This window comes from Zootoca vivipara, chromosome 5 (genome assembly GCF_963506605.1).
Source record: "Zootoca vivipara chromosome 5, rZooViv1.1, whole genome shotgun sequence".
NCBI lineage: Eukaryota > Metazoa > Chordata > Lepidosauria > Squamata > Lacertidae > Zootoca > Zootoca vivipara.
This window is the reverse complement of record NC_083280.1, coordinates 26266013-26280607: the sequence shown is the minus strand read 5'-3', so window position 1 is coordinate 26280607 and position 14595 is coordinate 26266013. Positions and strand designations below refer to the sequence as shown.

Genomic DNA, 14595 nt, shown 5'->3' with positions numbered 1-14595 from the left:
ACAACCATTGTCCTCTATGTACAACTCTAATTTCTGATCACAATAGTATCCCCCAGGTGACAGACAGGTAGGTAAGTGGGAAACATAACTCTAGTTTACTGTTTTACTATTGGACCGGAGCCTCACCCAATAGCTCAGTTGGGAGAGCATGAGACTCTTAATCCCACGGTCATGGGCTCAAGCCCCACTTTGGGCAAAACGATTCCTGCATTGTAGGGGATTAGACCAGATGACCCTATTGCAGTTAAGGTATGGATGTTAGCAAAATACTGACATAGATAGTTGGCTGGTTTAATACCAGGGAATTCTGTTGGAAAATAAAATGTGATGTTAAACTGTTGTGCTGCACTGTTAAAGTAAATGGCACATGTATGTGCGCGAGAGAAAAGAGACAAAGATGATACTGGGATCTGATTATAAAAGCTATTGAACATAGATCATTTTGAAAGCTATGAACATTCTCGTTCCCAGAACTTTCATAATTTATAACAGCTGGATATATTTTTTTCCTGTGGTGCAACCTTTCAATGAAAGAGGAAACAGCTGTATGTTATCACCCCAAACATATGTTGCAGGTCATCCAATGGGGGAGCTATTCTGTTCATTGGAAAGGTTGTTTGAGAGCCACATGGATTCTTTTTTTCCAGGACGCAGCCCCACTCCAGAGGAAAAAGACACGTTGTTGAGACCTGGCAACATCCACATCTGCTAGAATCGCAACCAGCTTCTCACATCCCAGAGGCAAGTGTCTGGGCCTTGGGAGAGGCAGCGAGAATTCACAGGATCAAGGTGTGCAGGCAAGTAAATGCTCGGAAAGAAGAAAACCACAGCTCACAAGCATGATAACAGGTGCCTTACTTGTGAATATTTGAGCAGGGCAGCTCAAATATGACCCTATTAGAGATGGGTAGAGATTGGAGAGAGTAGTTTGGGGAGGGGGGGGGTTGGTGGTACAGACCAGTTCTGGACCAGTTTCCCTAGAGCAGGCATCCCCAAACTCGACCCTCCAGCTGTTTGGGGATTACAACTCCCATCAGCCCTAGCTAACAGGTCCAGTGGTCAGGGATGATGGGAATTGTAGTCCCAAAACAGCTGGGGGGCGAGTTTGGGGATGCCTCCCCTAGAGGCACACAGCTGGTGCCTATGTTGTTAGCTTCCTGGTGCCAGATCAAGACAGTTTTATCATCCTGAACTTCTAATGGATGATTTATTTTATAACTGCTGTTTCCCTATTTTTATCGCTAGTCTTTCTGCTTTTTAAATGGCTTTTACAATTGCTTTATTACTATTTTACATTACTTGAATGTTAATGCTAGATGCTGAATTTTAAAAGAAGTTAGCCATCCTTCTTAAAAAAAAACACTGAAAAATAAAATAATGATCTTAACAGAGAGGCTGATGAATAATCTACAACATCTGCTGTGTTTCAACATGAACTATTATTCTCAGCACTCTAAAAACGTGTGTTGGAAGTCTCAACGGTGGATCATTAAATCCTTGCCAACAAGCAAAGGCCCTACAAGCAAGCAGCAGGAATTGCTCCTAAACACAATACATTGTTGGGGCCACTACATCAAGGATTTGGATGTTGTGTGTTCATTTTAATTAGACATCTTCCCATCTAAACCTACACATTTTGTTCCTGTTCATATATAGATCTGAGGAGATAAATCGTTAAAAATAAAATTACATTCCCATGTTCCTAGCATCGGCTTGACTCAGATATTCTTCAGGCCCCACAATTTGTATCGTTTTGAACATGTGCTTGGCTTTTTCCCAAAACTTCTTGATATGTCTTTCATGGTGAACTTCCTGGAAAAGAAATGAAATAATAAATGAGAAATCAGTAATACCGTATAAAAATTAAACATGCAACAGAGCCGTCCAGTACTAGCCTGTGGCATAAGATCTCCGTAGAGGTGTAGCAGGTACCTTCACTATACCTCCTGCAGAAGGGCATCCTTGACCTACAGACATTTGTTTCAAGGTCCAAAGTAAGGCTAGTTGCATAGACCTGCTTCAGACACTGAAATAGATGCACACAGATTGCTGGTGGTGTTGGGTTTTCCTGATATTAATGTGGTCAATGATGCTACTCAGAGGTGTGTAACCTGCATGGCAGCACATCTGTGAGCTCTTGACAATCCAGCACACCTGTGGTATCTTAGCAATTTAACTAATTAGCAGGGGAGAGTTTACCTGCTGCACCAAATGCATCGATGTGATAGGGTAATTGATTATTTTGAAAACTGTGTTTAAGTTGATCAAATGGTGTAGTGTGTGTACTGTTATAGAATGCTGTTAAGGAATGCTGTTGAGTACTGTTGAAGAAAGGCTGGTGAGAAGGGATGTTTTGCAGCTGTTTGTTATTTAAAAATAAAGTTAAACAAAGATATGGTGGGCAAACTTTTATTCCATCGCCCCAGTCGCTTCACAAACTCGGTTGGAGAAGAAGGTCCAACAGGTGCATAGCTGTCAAGTTCTCCCTTTTTAAAGGGAAATTCCCTTATGCTGAATAGGCTTCCTTGCGAGAAAAGGAAAAACTTGACAGCTATGCACAGGTGGAGCCCCATGGGAATGCCTCTCCTCCCCATACATACACATGCTTGTTTCACCAGGAGCACCAGAAATCAGGAATAGTAAGAGAAAGATCCAGAGGAGAGGAAGATTTTGTCTAGCAAGCAAGCAAGCAAAAAAAAAAAATAAAAAAAAAATCGGAAAAACACAGAAACCAGTGACAGGAATATACAGAAAATAAGGTGCTAGAGGAAATAACATTTTAAAATACTTTTGTTTTTGGTGCAACAGGCTTATAACACAGCTAAATCTCTTACAAGTGAATTTATATAGTTACTCATTTTTATGATGAGATGGTGAAAAATAAGAAGAGCAATAAACATTCTAAAAACTCTTTAAATATTATTTAGCCTCAAATAACTTCCACTTTGAACTTGGATGTTAGCACTTACTAAAAATATCATGATAATCAGCAGGAACCATCACAGTAAAAAATAACACTGGAAATTCAGCAGCAGAATAAACAAGCCCAAGATCAACTACTATTTTAGGTCACTCCTGCTATTTTACAGATGTGTTAACTCCTTAGGCTGCAATCCTATAACAGCTCAACCTGGGTGTATGCCCCATTGAACACAATGGGACTTAATTCTGAATAGACATGCATAACATTAAGCTGTTAATATGTTGAATTTTCTTATTCTTAAAAGAAGGTGGGTGGAAATGGAAGGTTGCAGCCAGTTTTGGTTAATTAATTTGGTTAATTAATATATGGTTGTGATGCCTGTTGTCTTTGTCCATGGGACAAGAAGATACAGTTGGAACTGGATATGGAACAACTGATTGGTTCAAAATTGGGAAAGGAGTACAACAAGGCTGTATATTGTCTCCCTGCTTATTTAACTTATATGCAGAATTCATCATGCGAAAGGTTGGACTGGATGAATGCCAAGCCGGAATTAAGACTGCCAGAAGAAATATCAACAACCTCAGATATGCTGATGACACAACCTTGATGGCAGAAAGTGAGGAGGAATTAAAGAACCTTTTAATGAGGGTGAAAGAGGAGAGCGCAAAATATGGTCTGAAGCTCAACATCAAAAAAACCAAGATCATGGCCACTGGTCCCATCACCTCCTGGCAAATAGAAGGGGGAAAAATGGAGGCAGTGAGAGATTTTACTTTCTTGGGTTCCATGATCACTGCAGATGGTGACAGCAGTCACAAAATTAAAAGACACCTGCTTCTTAGGAGAAAAGCAATGATAAACCTAGACACCATCTTAAAAGGCAGAGACATCACCTTGCCGACAAAGGTCCGTATAGTTAAAGCTATGGTTTTCCCAGTAGTAATGTATGAAAGTGAGAGCTGGACCATAAAGAAGGCTAATCACCATAAAGAAGGCTAATCAAAAAAGAATTGATGCTTTTGAATTATGGTGCTGGAGGAGACTCTTGAGAGTCCCATGGACTGCAAGAAGATCAAACCTATCCATTCTGAAGGAAATCAGCCCTGAGTGCTCACTGGAAGGACAGATCCTGAAGCTGAGGCTCCAGTACTTTGGCCACCTCATGAGAAGAGAGGACTCCCTGGAAAAGACCCTGATGTTGGGAAAGATTGAGGGCACTAGGAGAAGGGGATGACAGAGGACGAGATGGTTGGACAGTGTTCTCGAAGCTACGAACATGAGTCTGACCAAACTGTGGGAGGCAGTGCAGGACAGGAGTGCCTGGCGTGCTCTGGTCCATGGGGTCACGAAGAGTTGGACATGACTAAACAACAACAACATATGGTTGTGATCTTTTGCCCATGGCATTACCTTCTATACTATAGTGTGACACTACATATTAAAGATCCCCTAACCTTGATTTATTACTCCCAGATAGTTGTTCTTTTTTACACTTATCAATCAGAGTAGTTAAAAAGGGGTAAAGGGATTGACCCATTGCTTGTGAAAATTCAGCTTCATTGGATAAGCTCTAAAATCTAGGGTGTGTGTGGGTGTGGGTGGGTGTGTGGGTGTGTAACTATTTCAGTACCTTCCCTGAACCACTAAATCCAAACTAGTTAGCCAATAAAAATATGTGAAATTGTGCCAGGCATAAATTTATCAAGTTGTTTGTTTTCAGTTTTGTGACTCTATTTGAGTTGCAAGCCTCAGTATATATAGAATTGTTTGCATTTGTAAAAATGAATAGCAAGGATTCTCCCTAATTCATTTATTTGCTCTTGAACAAATTGGGGTGTAACCTAAGCAAGGTCTTTCATTGGACCAACCTTTTTTTAGGCATGGCAGCATGCAAACATCAATTCCACAGAACTAACTGCTCATCAGGGAATGGTGCTGGACATTGGTGCGGTCAACCCTATGTAAGTGTGCTGTTGCCAGGTGGATAAACTGCCCCAAGGGTGGGTGCAGGTGCCTGAAGTCATCAGGTGTGAGTATCCAGCCATGCACTTGAATGGTGTGGCTGCGGCAACCCATTTCTCTACTTATATTTCTCTACAATTATAAAGTTAAGAGAATTCTTCTCCCTCCCTCTCTATTGCCATGCAGTTGCCACCAGATATCACATTGTGAACTGCCTCACCAGCCGTTGCTTGCTCCCCTTTCAATATTGACTACCCTAAACGTATTGACAAAATAAGCAAAAAATGTAAGATGTGCCTGTTGGATCAGGCCAATGGCCCATCTAGTCCGGCACCGCGTCGTATGCCTCCTGTGTGCGCATGCGTCATGACGTGTGACGCATGTGTGCAACAGACACCCCGCCCCCCGGTGGGATGCCTTCGGGTTTGCCACCCCGGGCAGCCAGGCAGCTAGCTACGCCGCTGTGTTCATATATGTACACACACATTATTTTTCTGTAATAAGAGATCCACTTAAATGTTTAAGAACTTAACTTTGTTGTCAATCTACATAACTAGACCAACATTCAATTACCACCTAAAGTACTTACATTATTGTGAATGAAGAGGGTAATTTTTTCCTTTGCATAGTCCAGAGTCAACAATCTGTCTAGAAACTTAGGCAGGAAGGGAGTTGGTTGTTCAATGAAAACACCAATTGTTACTGTTGGAGTCTCCTGAAAAAAAAGTGCACAAAAATAAAAGAAAACCATGAAAAGCTTTTACTTTAAAGTTTAAAATAGTATGAACAATCTTACATTTAACCAAAATGATCCATATTATATATCTTGGGAAATAACATCCAGTTTTACACAAGTTATAACTGAATACACTTTTAATAAGAATCCATGAAATTCCTCCTGAAAGAAATGAGCAAAATGCTGTCTGAGAAATTAGTAAATTTTATGCTGCATTCCTATACCCATATTCCTGAAAACAAGCAGGTGTTCTACCACTGAGCTATGACCCTTCTCATGCTGTATATAAGTGTATTAATGATGTATTCAGAATATATAATATAATAACTAAGGGGTAGAGTGTGAAGGATGGGGTGGGAAAACTCACTGAGAATTTTGAACAATGAAAGTAGTTTCCTAGAATTCTAAAGTTCTTATGGGATCAGGTTTTTTTCCTGAAGACTATGGTAGCCTGCCAAAGTAGCTCAACCAGATGGCATTCAGGAGTTATCTTACACCTGTCACTGATGGAAGAACTGCTGCCAGAAATTACAGTGGACTGCAAACACAGAGCCAAGAAGCCAAGAAGAGCCAGTGTGGTGTAGTGGTTAAGAGCGGTGGACTCATAATCTGGTGAACCGGGTTGACATCTCCGCTCCTCCACATGCAGCTGCTGGGTGACCTTGAGCTAGTCACACTTCTCTGAAATCTCTCAGCCCTACTCACCTCACAGAGTGTTTGTTGTGGGGGGAGGAAGGGAAAGGAGAATGTTAGCTGCTTTGAGACTCCTTAGGATAGTGATAAAGCGGAATATCAAATCCAAACTAGATGATCCTCAGGGTCCCTTCCAACTCTAGAATTCTATGAAACTCCCTTCTTCTTCTTCTTCTTCTTCTTCTTCTTCTTCTTCTTCTTCTTCTTCTTCTTCTTCTTCTTCTTCTTCTTCTTCTTCTTCTTCTTCTTCTTCTTCTTCTTCTTCTTCTTCTTCACAATCTAGTTAGCCAGTAAAAATTCTGACAGCTGCATATGTAAAGTGTATGATTGGATGATGTCTATGAAATGTCAACTAGCTGTTGCTTCTCTTTGAGTGAGTGCAAAAAAGCTTTGTCGGCTATTTTCTCCAGAAAATGATACTTTGAATCATGACTTAGCTGTCAGTGCCAGGAAAAGCATTTTGTGTATTATCTGAATCAATGAAGACCAAGAATGTACTGTAATAACCTGCACAAATATGTGCCAAAAAGACAAAAAAAATATGTTTCTACCGCTGTACCAGACACTTTCTATAAACATCTGGAAACTGCAAAGCATTAAGTGATTCAGACCAAAACTAAATATGGGCATGGAGGGCTTGGAAGAAAACTGTGAAGGTGAGGAAAAGCTAGCAGGATGGGAAGGAGTTGATAAAAGCAAGGAGGGAGAAGCTGGAGCAGCAGTCCAAGTGCACAAGGAGGTAGACACTGCCATGACAATCAATATGTAGCTCAGCATTGAAATAATTCAGCCGCATGCAACAGATACTTACATCAAGTGTGGCCAAGTCTAATAAATCTGTGTCACAGGCACCACATCCAGTTTCACGGGTCCAGCCATTAGGGATATAATTTCCAAAGTAATTGAGATTAAGCTGCAATTGGGAGGTGGGGGGGGGAAACAAACCAGCCCTAATTAATTCAGCAGTATAATAAAATCTTGTTTCTGTACCTTTCAATTAAAGGCCAGTTCCACAAGGCTCTGTTGTAGTGCTCACTCAACTTAAATGAGTGGAAACCAGGGATGAAACAGAATGCGATACATTCTGCCCTACTGCCACTGTCAACTAATCCTCAGCAGGCTGCTAGTATCCCAGTATCATTGGATTAATAAAAACTTAGCTGAAACAAAGTCACCGTCACTCACTTTGGTTGGGCCGTTTCCATGGAGAGTGACTGGCAAAGTGTCATACAGTGAATTTCTCACTCTGGCTCGTCCATCTTCAAATTTCAGGAGCACTTCATCTGCAGCCCACCAGGAAGTCAAAAATACATCATCTGTAGTTTACTCAAACAAGACTATCACAGCATTCTTCGCATTTCCCTGAGCATCCACTTTTTTACAAAGATTTCCATATTTCCTGTCATTTCAGCCTACGACCCACAGGCTGTTAATTTCTACATTCACGAGGAACATTTCCAGTTGCCAAATAAGAACCACAATATTTTGTTTGTCCGCTTTAAATATTATTATTCCTATCCCAAGATCGTATTTATGACAATGGGACCCTCTGCTTCCTCAGAGGAACTGGGCCATTTCCCAACACTTCTTGTAAGTCAGGGCCTCTCCAGATAGAATCTTTCCCCCTCTGGAAAGAGTGGAGGCAGACTTTCTTCCTCTCACCTCTCTCCCTCTCCTTTGCCTGCTTCTATTGTGGGGAGAAAAAAGATATCGTGGGGGGAAATATATTGTGGGATATCTTTCTAGGTTTTATTTTTCTGGGATGAGGAGTGACCCAATGTTCAAATAACTGCATTATCTTCCAGTTGGTCAGTCCGTTCTCCCACTGGGGGCCTGTAACTGAACTCCACTTGATGTTAATTCCATATGAGGTATAAATGTACAGAAAGCCCCTTGGATGTATTGTATTATATAATAGGTAATGCAGAAATGGCAAGGAAGAAATCTGAGCCATATCCTTCACCACTCAATAGACACTTCAGAATACATACCAACAGCTCCATTTAGAGTCTGGAAAATGTTGCACTTGTGATCCAATGTGATGTTAATGCGTTCCTAAAATGTAAGTACAGAAAATATGCTAAATGATGATAAAATCAAGGGCAGTACAAACTGAATTCTAACCATCTTGACAAATGTAAACTATCTGAAAATATGACTGCATGTTTTCACTGACAATTCTTTTTAATCTCCTTAATTCTTATGCCAGATGTTTCCCGATCTCTCATATATCTTCATAGTTCAGCGTGTCATACAGATCTGTCCCTCGTCGAGAACATACGATTCATTTAGCCAACGGTTTCTATCATCCTACAAACAAAGACTTGCTTTCTGTTTTGCAAGCCAAGCAAATAAAGTTCATGACTTCTCAAAGAATGATGATTCAGCGGTATAGGAGAGGAGCTGCCAAATGCCACTAATACATTAACAGCTTGAAATACAGAAAAATGGGAAATATACCATGATATATACAGAACAATTTGGGTGACTTCAGTGTAGATGTTGCTGGTGTGTACATATTGACTTTCTTGTTTGTGCCTTGCTTTGAAAAAAGAGAAAGAGCAGCAAGCCATGTTCTTTGAAGGGACCACTGCAATAGAATTCCCATCCAAAGATCTGCTAAAATCTCCACCAAAATCAATGCAACACCCATGTAATACTGGAATTGTTCAGGAGTTTATTTCCTGGATGTCCAAAAGTACTTAGAGAGACTACCTCTAGTTTAGGAGGATGACAGCATGAAACTAGGCTTATCAAACCTAAGACAAAATGTTATAGTGAGGAATGTTCTTGGTCCAGGTTCCTATTGACCAGGTCATTTTCCAGAATACTCCCACATGCAAAAACCCCACACATAATCTGCCAGCATTCTACCTGGCCACTAAACATGCACAGTCATCAGTGGAAAAAAGAATTCCAGCCCAATGAAAAATCTTGAAATGTTGGGGTTCCAAAATTTTCCAAAACCCTGCATCCAAACCCTCTTGTTAGTAGATGCCATTTGAGCTAATATAGGATATTTATAGAAGATAGAATCATTCTTTCAAGTTACCTAAACATAGCCAGAATTTCAGCTTGGTTCATCACTCATTTTTCACAATTGTACTCTGGGAGTCATAAGAATGATTCGTGAAATGGTTCAACATACCCTCTTTAATTGGTCGATATAGATTTTAGTATAAAAAAGCTGATCGTCATCATTATCTTGGAGGTTCCATTGTTGCACAATACTGTTTACAGCTGGAGAATATCCAATAAATCCTGAAAGAGATCATAGATTGAACTAAATAAAGACATCACTGTTTCCACTTGAAAATGAGCAGCCTGCACCCAACATCTAACTTCAGGAAGTCCCAGTAGATGAAACTACGCAAAGTTTCCCCATTCATTTATGACCAGAGACTTGCCTTGGTACAAATTCCCTGAATCTCTGTGATTTCTTTTGATTTCTTCCTTATGCCTAGGGGGGAAAAGAGCTATTCCAGGTGTGGATCTGATTTATTAATTTCTTCTGAGTGACAATTCAGACTAGGGGGGAGAATGTGTGGATTCTTCCATCTGTCATTGCATTTAAGATTTGGCTTTCATTTTGCAACAGATGCAATGCTATGCAACTTCACTCGGGGCACCTCCTTTGTTGCTGCTAAGGCCTTCTAAGAAGTGCTGTGGATGCGCAAGTAAAATCCTCAATGATACACTGGGCAATAGATATCGGTCGTAATATAGACATGGAAGCATGGGAACAATTGTGGAATATGGATATAAAATTTACAGCATGTAAATGATATGAAAATGATATATCAGTGGTATCTAACACCGAGTAAACTAACAAAAATGTATACTGTAAATCTAAATCAAACAAGTGTTGGAAATGTAAAGAGAAAGGTGGTTCTTTTTATCAGATGTGGTGGTCTTGTAGTAAGGTTAAAGCTTGCTGGGAAATGATATATAATGAATTGAAAAGGGTGTTCAAAATAACCTTTGTAAAAAACAACACCAGAAGCTTTCCTTTTGGGAATTACAGACACAGAACTACCTAAATTGTATAGAAATTTATTTATGCATGCTACTACGGACAGCAAGAATGCTACTGGCCCCAAAATGGAAAGAAGCAGAAGTCCCAGCAAAGGAAGAATGGATGCAAAAACTTATGGAATACTGTATGCAGAAATGGCGCAACTTACCAAAGAATAAGAAATCAAGATAGCAATTTTTTTTTAATATAAAAGAATGGAAATGGTTTATTGAATATTTACAGATAAATTGCAAACAGATAAAAATATTGGCAGGATTATTGTAATAACCTGCAGTTTCATAAGAGTATATATTTAAGGTAGATAATCAAATGAGCAAATTAAATGAAGTTGGATATGCAGAAGATATTAAAGAATAAATTTAAGGAACAGCAGAAAGAGAGTGAAGGAAGTCAAACTTTGAAATGTTAAAATGATTGTAAAATCAATGAAATGTATAAATTTGAAAAGCACAAAAAAAGAAAGAAGTGGTGTGGAATCTGTGGTTTTCCAGATAATGTTAGGCTCCAACTCCCATCATCTCCAACCAGCATGTCCCATGGAGTCAGGAGTGATGTGAGTTCTAGTCCAACATGACATGGAGAGCTTTAAGAACAGCATCAAAGTGTGAGAGTATGTCAGAGTTCATTAGCTGCTGAATAAGTCCTGCCCTGGATAGTTAGAAAACATCTAATATTCAAAGTGGGTGGATATCTGGAATATAGAATCACAGAATTGTAAAGCTGGAAGGGACCACGAGGATCATCTAGTCCAACCTCCTGCAATGCAGGAATCTTTTCTCCCAATGTGGGACTCAAACCCATGGCTCTGAGTCTCATGCTCTACCAACTTAACTCTGGGCTGGGCAGCTGCCACAGGAGTCTCCAGAAGAAACAGTAGGAACACCCTCAGCACTAAGGAAGTTTTTTTTTTGAAGTTTCATTACGATCAAGCATTAAATATATATTGTGAAATAAATCAAACAGTTTTTACAAACTACCTACCTCCTGCATTAAGGAACCGTTTTCCACTGCGAACAACAGGGTACTTGTCTGCTAGTCGTTTATCAGGCCATATCAATCCATCTGCTGCAAACACTACCTTGTGATTAGCTTGCTGGAACTTCTTTAACAACTCTTCAGGTCCCCCAGCAAATATAACATCATAGCTGAAGTTCGGAGGGATAAAAAGATGAGCATTAAGGGCATTTCTAGGCTTAACATAAACATTCAAAACAGGAGTGAGTGAGTGTACACACACACACACACACACTTAGAATAGATCTCATTTTCAAAAAGATATTTCATGTGCATATTTTATTATTTAGAAAAGATGATGCATGCAACCCCAAAGAGATAAAGAGAAACATACAATTCGTTTACTCCTAAAATCTGGCTAATTGTCACCATACCATTCACATGGGCTGCATTCACACTGCAGTTTGTTCCATTTTCTTGACATGTTATTTTGTGCATTATATTTGAGCTTTCATACAACATACAATGTACTTCCAGAAAACTAATTCATAGAATCATAGAATTGGAAGAGACCACAAGGGCCATCCAGTCCAACCCCCTGCCAAGCAGAAAACACCATCAAAGCATTCCTGACAGATGGCTGTCAAGCCTCCACTTAAAGACCTCCTAAGAAGGAGACTCCACCACACTCCTTGGCAGCAAATTCCACTGTCGAACAGTTCTTACTGTCAGGAAGTTCTTCCTAATGTTTAGGTGGAAGCTTCTTTCTTGTAGCTTGAATCCATTGCTCCGTGTCTGCTTCTCTGGAGCAGCAGAAAACAACCTTTCTCCCTCTTCTATATGACATCCTTTTATATATTTGAACATGGCTGTCATATTGCCCCTTAACCTTCTCTTCTCCAGGCTAAACATACCCAGCTCCCTAAGCTGTTCCTCATAAGGCATCGTTTCCAGGCCTTTGACCATTTTGGTTGCCCCCCTCTGGACACGTTCCAGCTTGTCAGTATCCTTGAACTGTGGTGCCCAGAACTGGACACAGTATTCCAGGTGAGGTCTAACCAGAGCGGAATACAGTGGTACTATTACCACTAATTTTCTTGTCATGTATCATCTCCCAGAATACCCTTCCTGGATGCCCTTTTTCAGTTCTTCCTTTCACCACCACACAACAAAACCAGTTTGCTTCGACTTACACACGGCGCACTGGAGTATGCAAATCTAGTTTCCTGCAGTGAGCACAGATGAGACCCCACAAGAAGCAACATGTCAGGGTAAAAATAATAAAATTGTTGTTGTTGTTATTATTATTACCACCTATACCAGGCATCCCCAAACTTCGGCCCTCCAGATGTTTTGGACTACAGTTCCCATCATCCCTGACCACTGGTCCTGTTAGCTAGGGATCATGGGAGTTGTAGGCCAAAACATCTGGAGGGCCGCAGTTTGGGGATGCCTGACCTATACACTACACCAGGAATAGCCAATGTGGTGCTCTCCAGATGTTTGTTCATTTACATTTCTCATTAATCCTTGCCATCTTCACCAATAGTCAGGGTCCTTGGAAGTTGTAGCACAACAACATGTGGAGAACACCAGCTGTTTGTCTATGCCAGGCATCCCCAAACTTCGGCCCTCCAGATGTTTTGACCTACAACTCCCATGACCCCTAGCTAACAGGACCAGTGGTCAGGGATGATGGGAATTGTAGTCCAAAACATCTGGAGGGCCAAAGTTTGGGGGTGCCTGGTCTATGCCCTAAAAAGTAACAGCCAGCTATGACCTCAGTCCTCTAGATGAGGTTTAGGACAATCACAGGGACAACCAGAAAGAACCAATTAGAAGCCATTTTTCTTCTTCCAAGTTTGTTTTTAATTAAGTGAGCTTTGTACTCTAGAAACTGGTTTCTATTCAAAGGATATGGTGAAAGAAAAATAGGCCACACTATCTGTGTTCTCCACACCTGTACTTGACATAGTAGAAGTCCTGAGAAACATTTGTGGTCTTTCTTGTCTCAGAAATAGTAAGGTTTTTTATTATTATTATTTTAAAACATTCATTTTCTTGTAAGAATGCCTTGTACATCTAGAAGACGGCAATAGGCAGCTGCAACAAATTTAGGAGTACGTTCCCTGTGCGCCTCTTTCCAAATTTTATGAAGGAACTTTTAAGAGCCGATAAGCAAAATCATTCTAGCAGGATGTTCTTTCCCAACCATTTTAACCTCAGGAGTCAGCATAATGGTCACTGATGTGATTCAGCTTGGCCCCAAACTTTTCCATCCATTTAACGATATTGTTTTGTTTTCACATATTTGTCTTAAATGCAGGAGTGGGAAAGCATTATTTTCTGTTGAGGGCAGCATCTCCTTTCTGCTAAGGCAATGTGGCCCTCAACAGAAACGGCCAAAGCCAGTCTCCTTCTCTGCTCCCTGCCATTTCCCCCTATTTTCTTTCTAAGAGCCCCTTCTCTCCCTTCCTTGTCTCCATCCCTCCCACTCTTCCACCTTGCCTTTCAAGGAAAGGACAAATTATTCTGGTAAGAGGTTGGAACTAATCACTTGCCGAGAGCTATTGAAATCATGCAAAGGCTCAGGACTTCAGTTCCCCACCCTTGTCTTAAAGCAATAGCTGCTAGGTTGATTTTATTAATATTTATTTATCACTGAAGAGAAATGAATTTCACTCTTCGCCTTTGTAGGAAGAGGATCTCAACTTAATGAGAGTGCATACCCCCATAGTAATGGTTGTTGTTAAATAATCCAGGATCACTACATTCCACTAGTTCCATACATATTCATACTAACAGATTATAAACTCATTTTTGTTTTGCTTTTAATCTACTTCTTCCCCTGTCTAACTCCTTACTTGGCTGAGAGTAAAAATTATGGATTGGCAGGCATTAACAGGTCACTTCAACCACCCATGTGATCTCAAGGGAGCATCTTAAAATGATAAATAAAGGGGGGAAATGATTTAGCAGAATGTAAAAGAAGTGGTTTTCCCAGTAGTGATATATGGAAGTGAGAGCTGGACCATAAAGAAGGCTGATCGCCGAAGAATTGATGCTTTTGAATTGTGGTGCTGGAGGAGACTCTTGAGAGTCCCATGGACTGCAAGAAGATCAAACCTATCCATTCTGAAGGAAATCAGCCCTGAGTGCTCACTGGGAGGACAGATCCTGAAGCTGAGGCTCCAATACTTTGGCCACCTCGTGAGAAGAGAAGAATCCTTGGAAAAGACCCTGATGTTGGGAAAGATTGAGGGCACTAGGAGAAGGGGACGTCAGAGG

General features: G+C 40.5%; 1 protein-coding gene across 2 annotated transcripts in view; it reads right to left on the bottom strand.

Moving 5' to 3' along the window:
• PLOD2 (procollagen-lysine,2-oxoglutarate 5-dioxygenase 2) overlaps positions 1–14595 on the bottom strand; it is a 71099-nt gene that overhangs the window by 24174 nt on the left and 32330 nt on the right. For both annotated transcript variants that reach the window (XM_035133114.2, XM_035133113.2), the window contains exons 4-10: positions 11335–11498; positions 9466–9578; positions 8309–8372; positions 7503–7600; positions 7129–7230; positions 5478–5603; positions 1691–1812 (exon numbers count right to left, since the gene is read on the bottom strand). In XM_035133114.2, coding sequence (XP_034989005.2) covers positions 1691–1812; positions 5478–5603; positions 7129–7230; positions 7503–7600; positions 8309–8372; positions 9466–9578; positions 11335–11498 — 789 coding nt within the window. The remainder of the gene's footprint in view (positions 1–1690; positions 1813–5477; positions 5604–7128; positions 7231–7502; positions 7601–8308; positions 8373–9465; positions 9579–11334; positions 11499–14595) is intronic.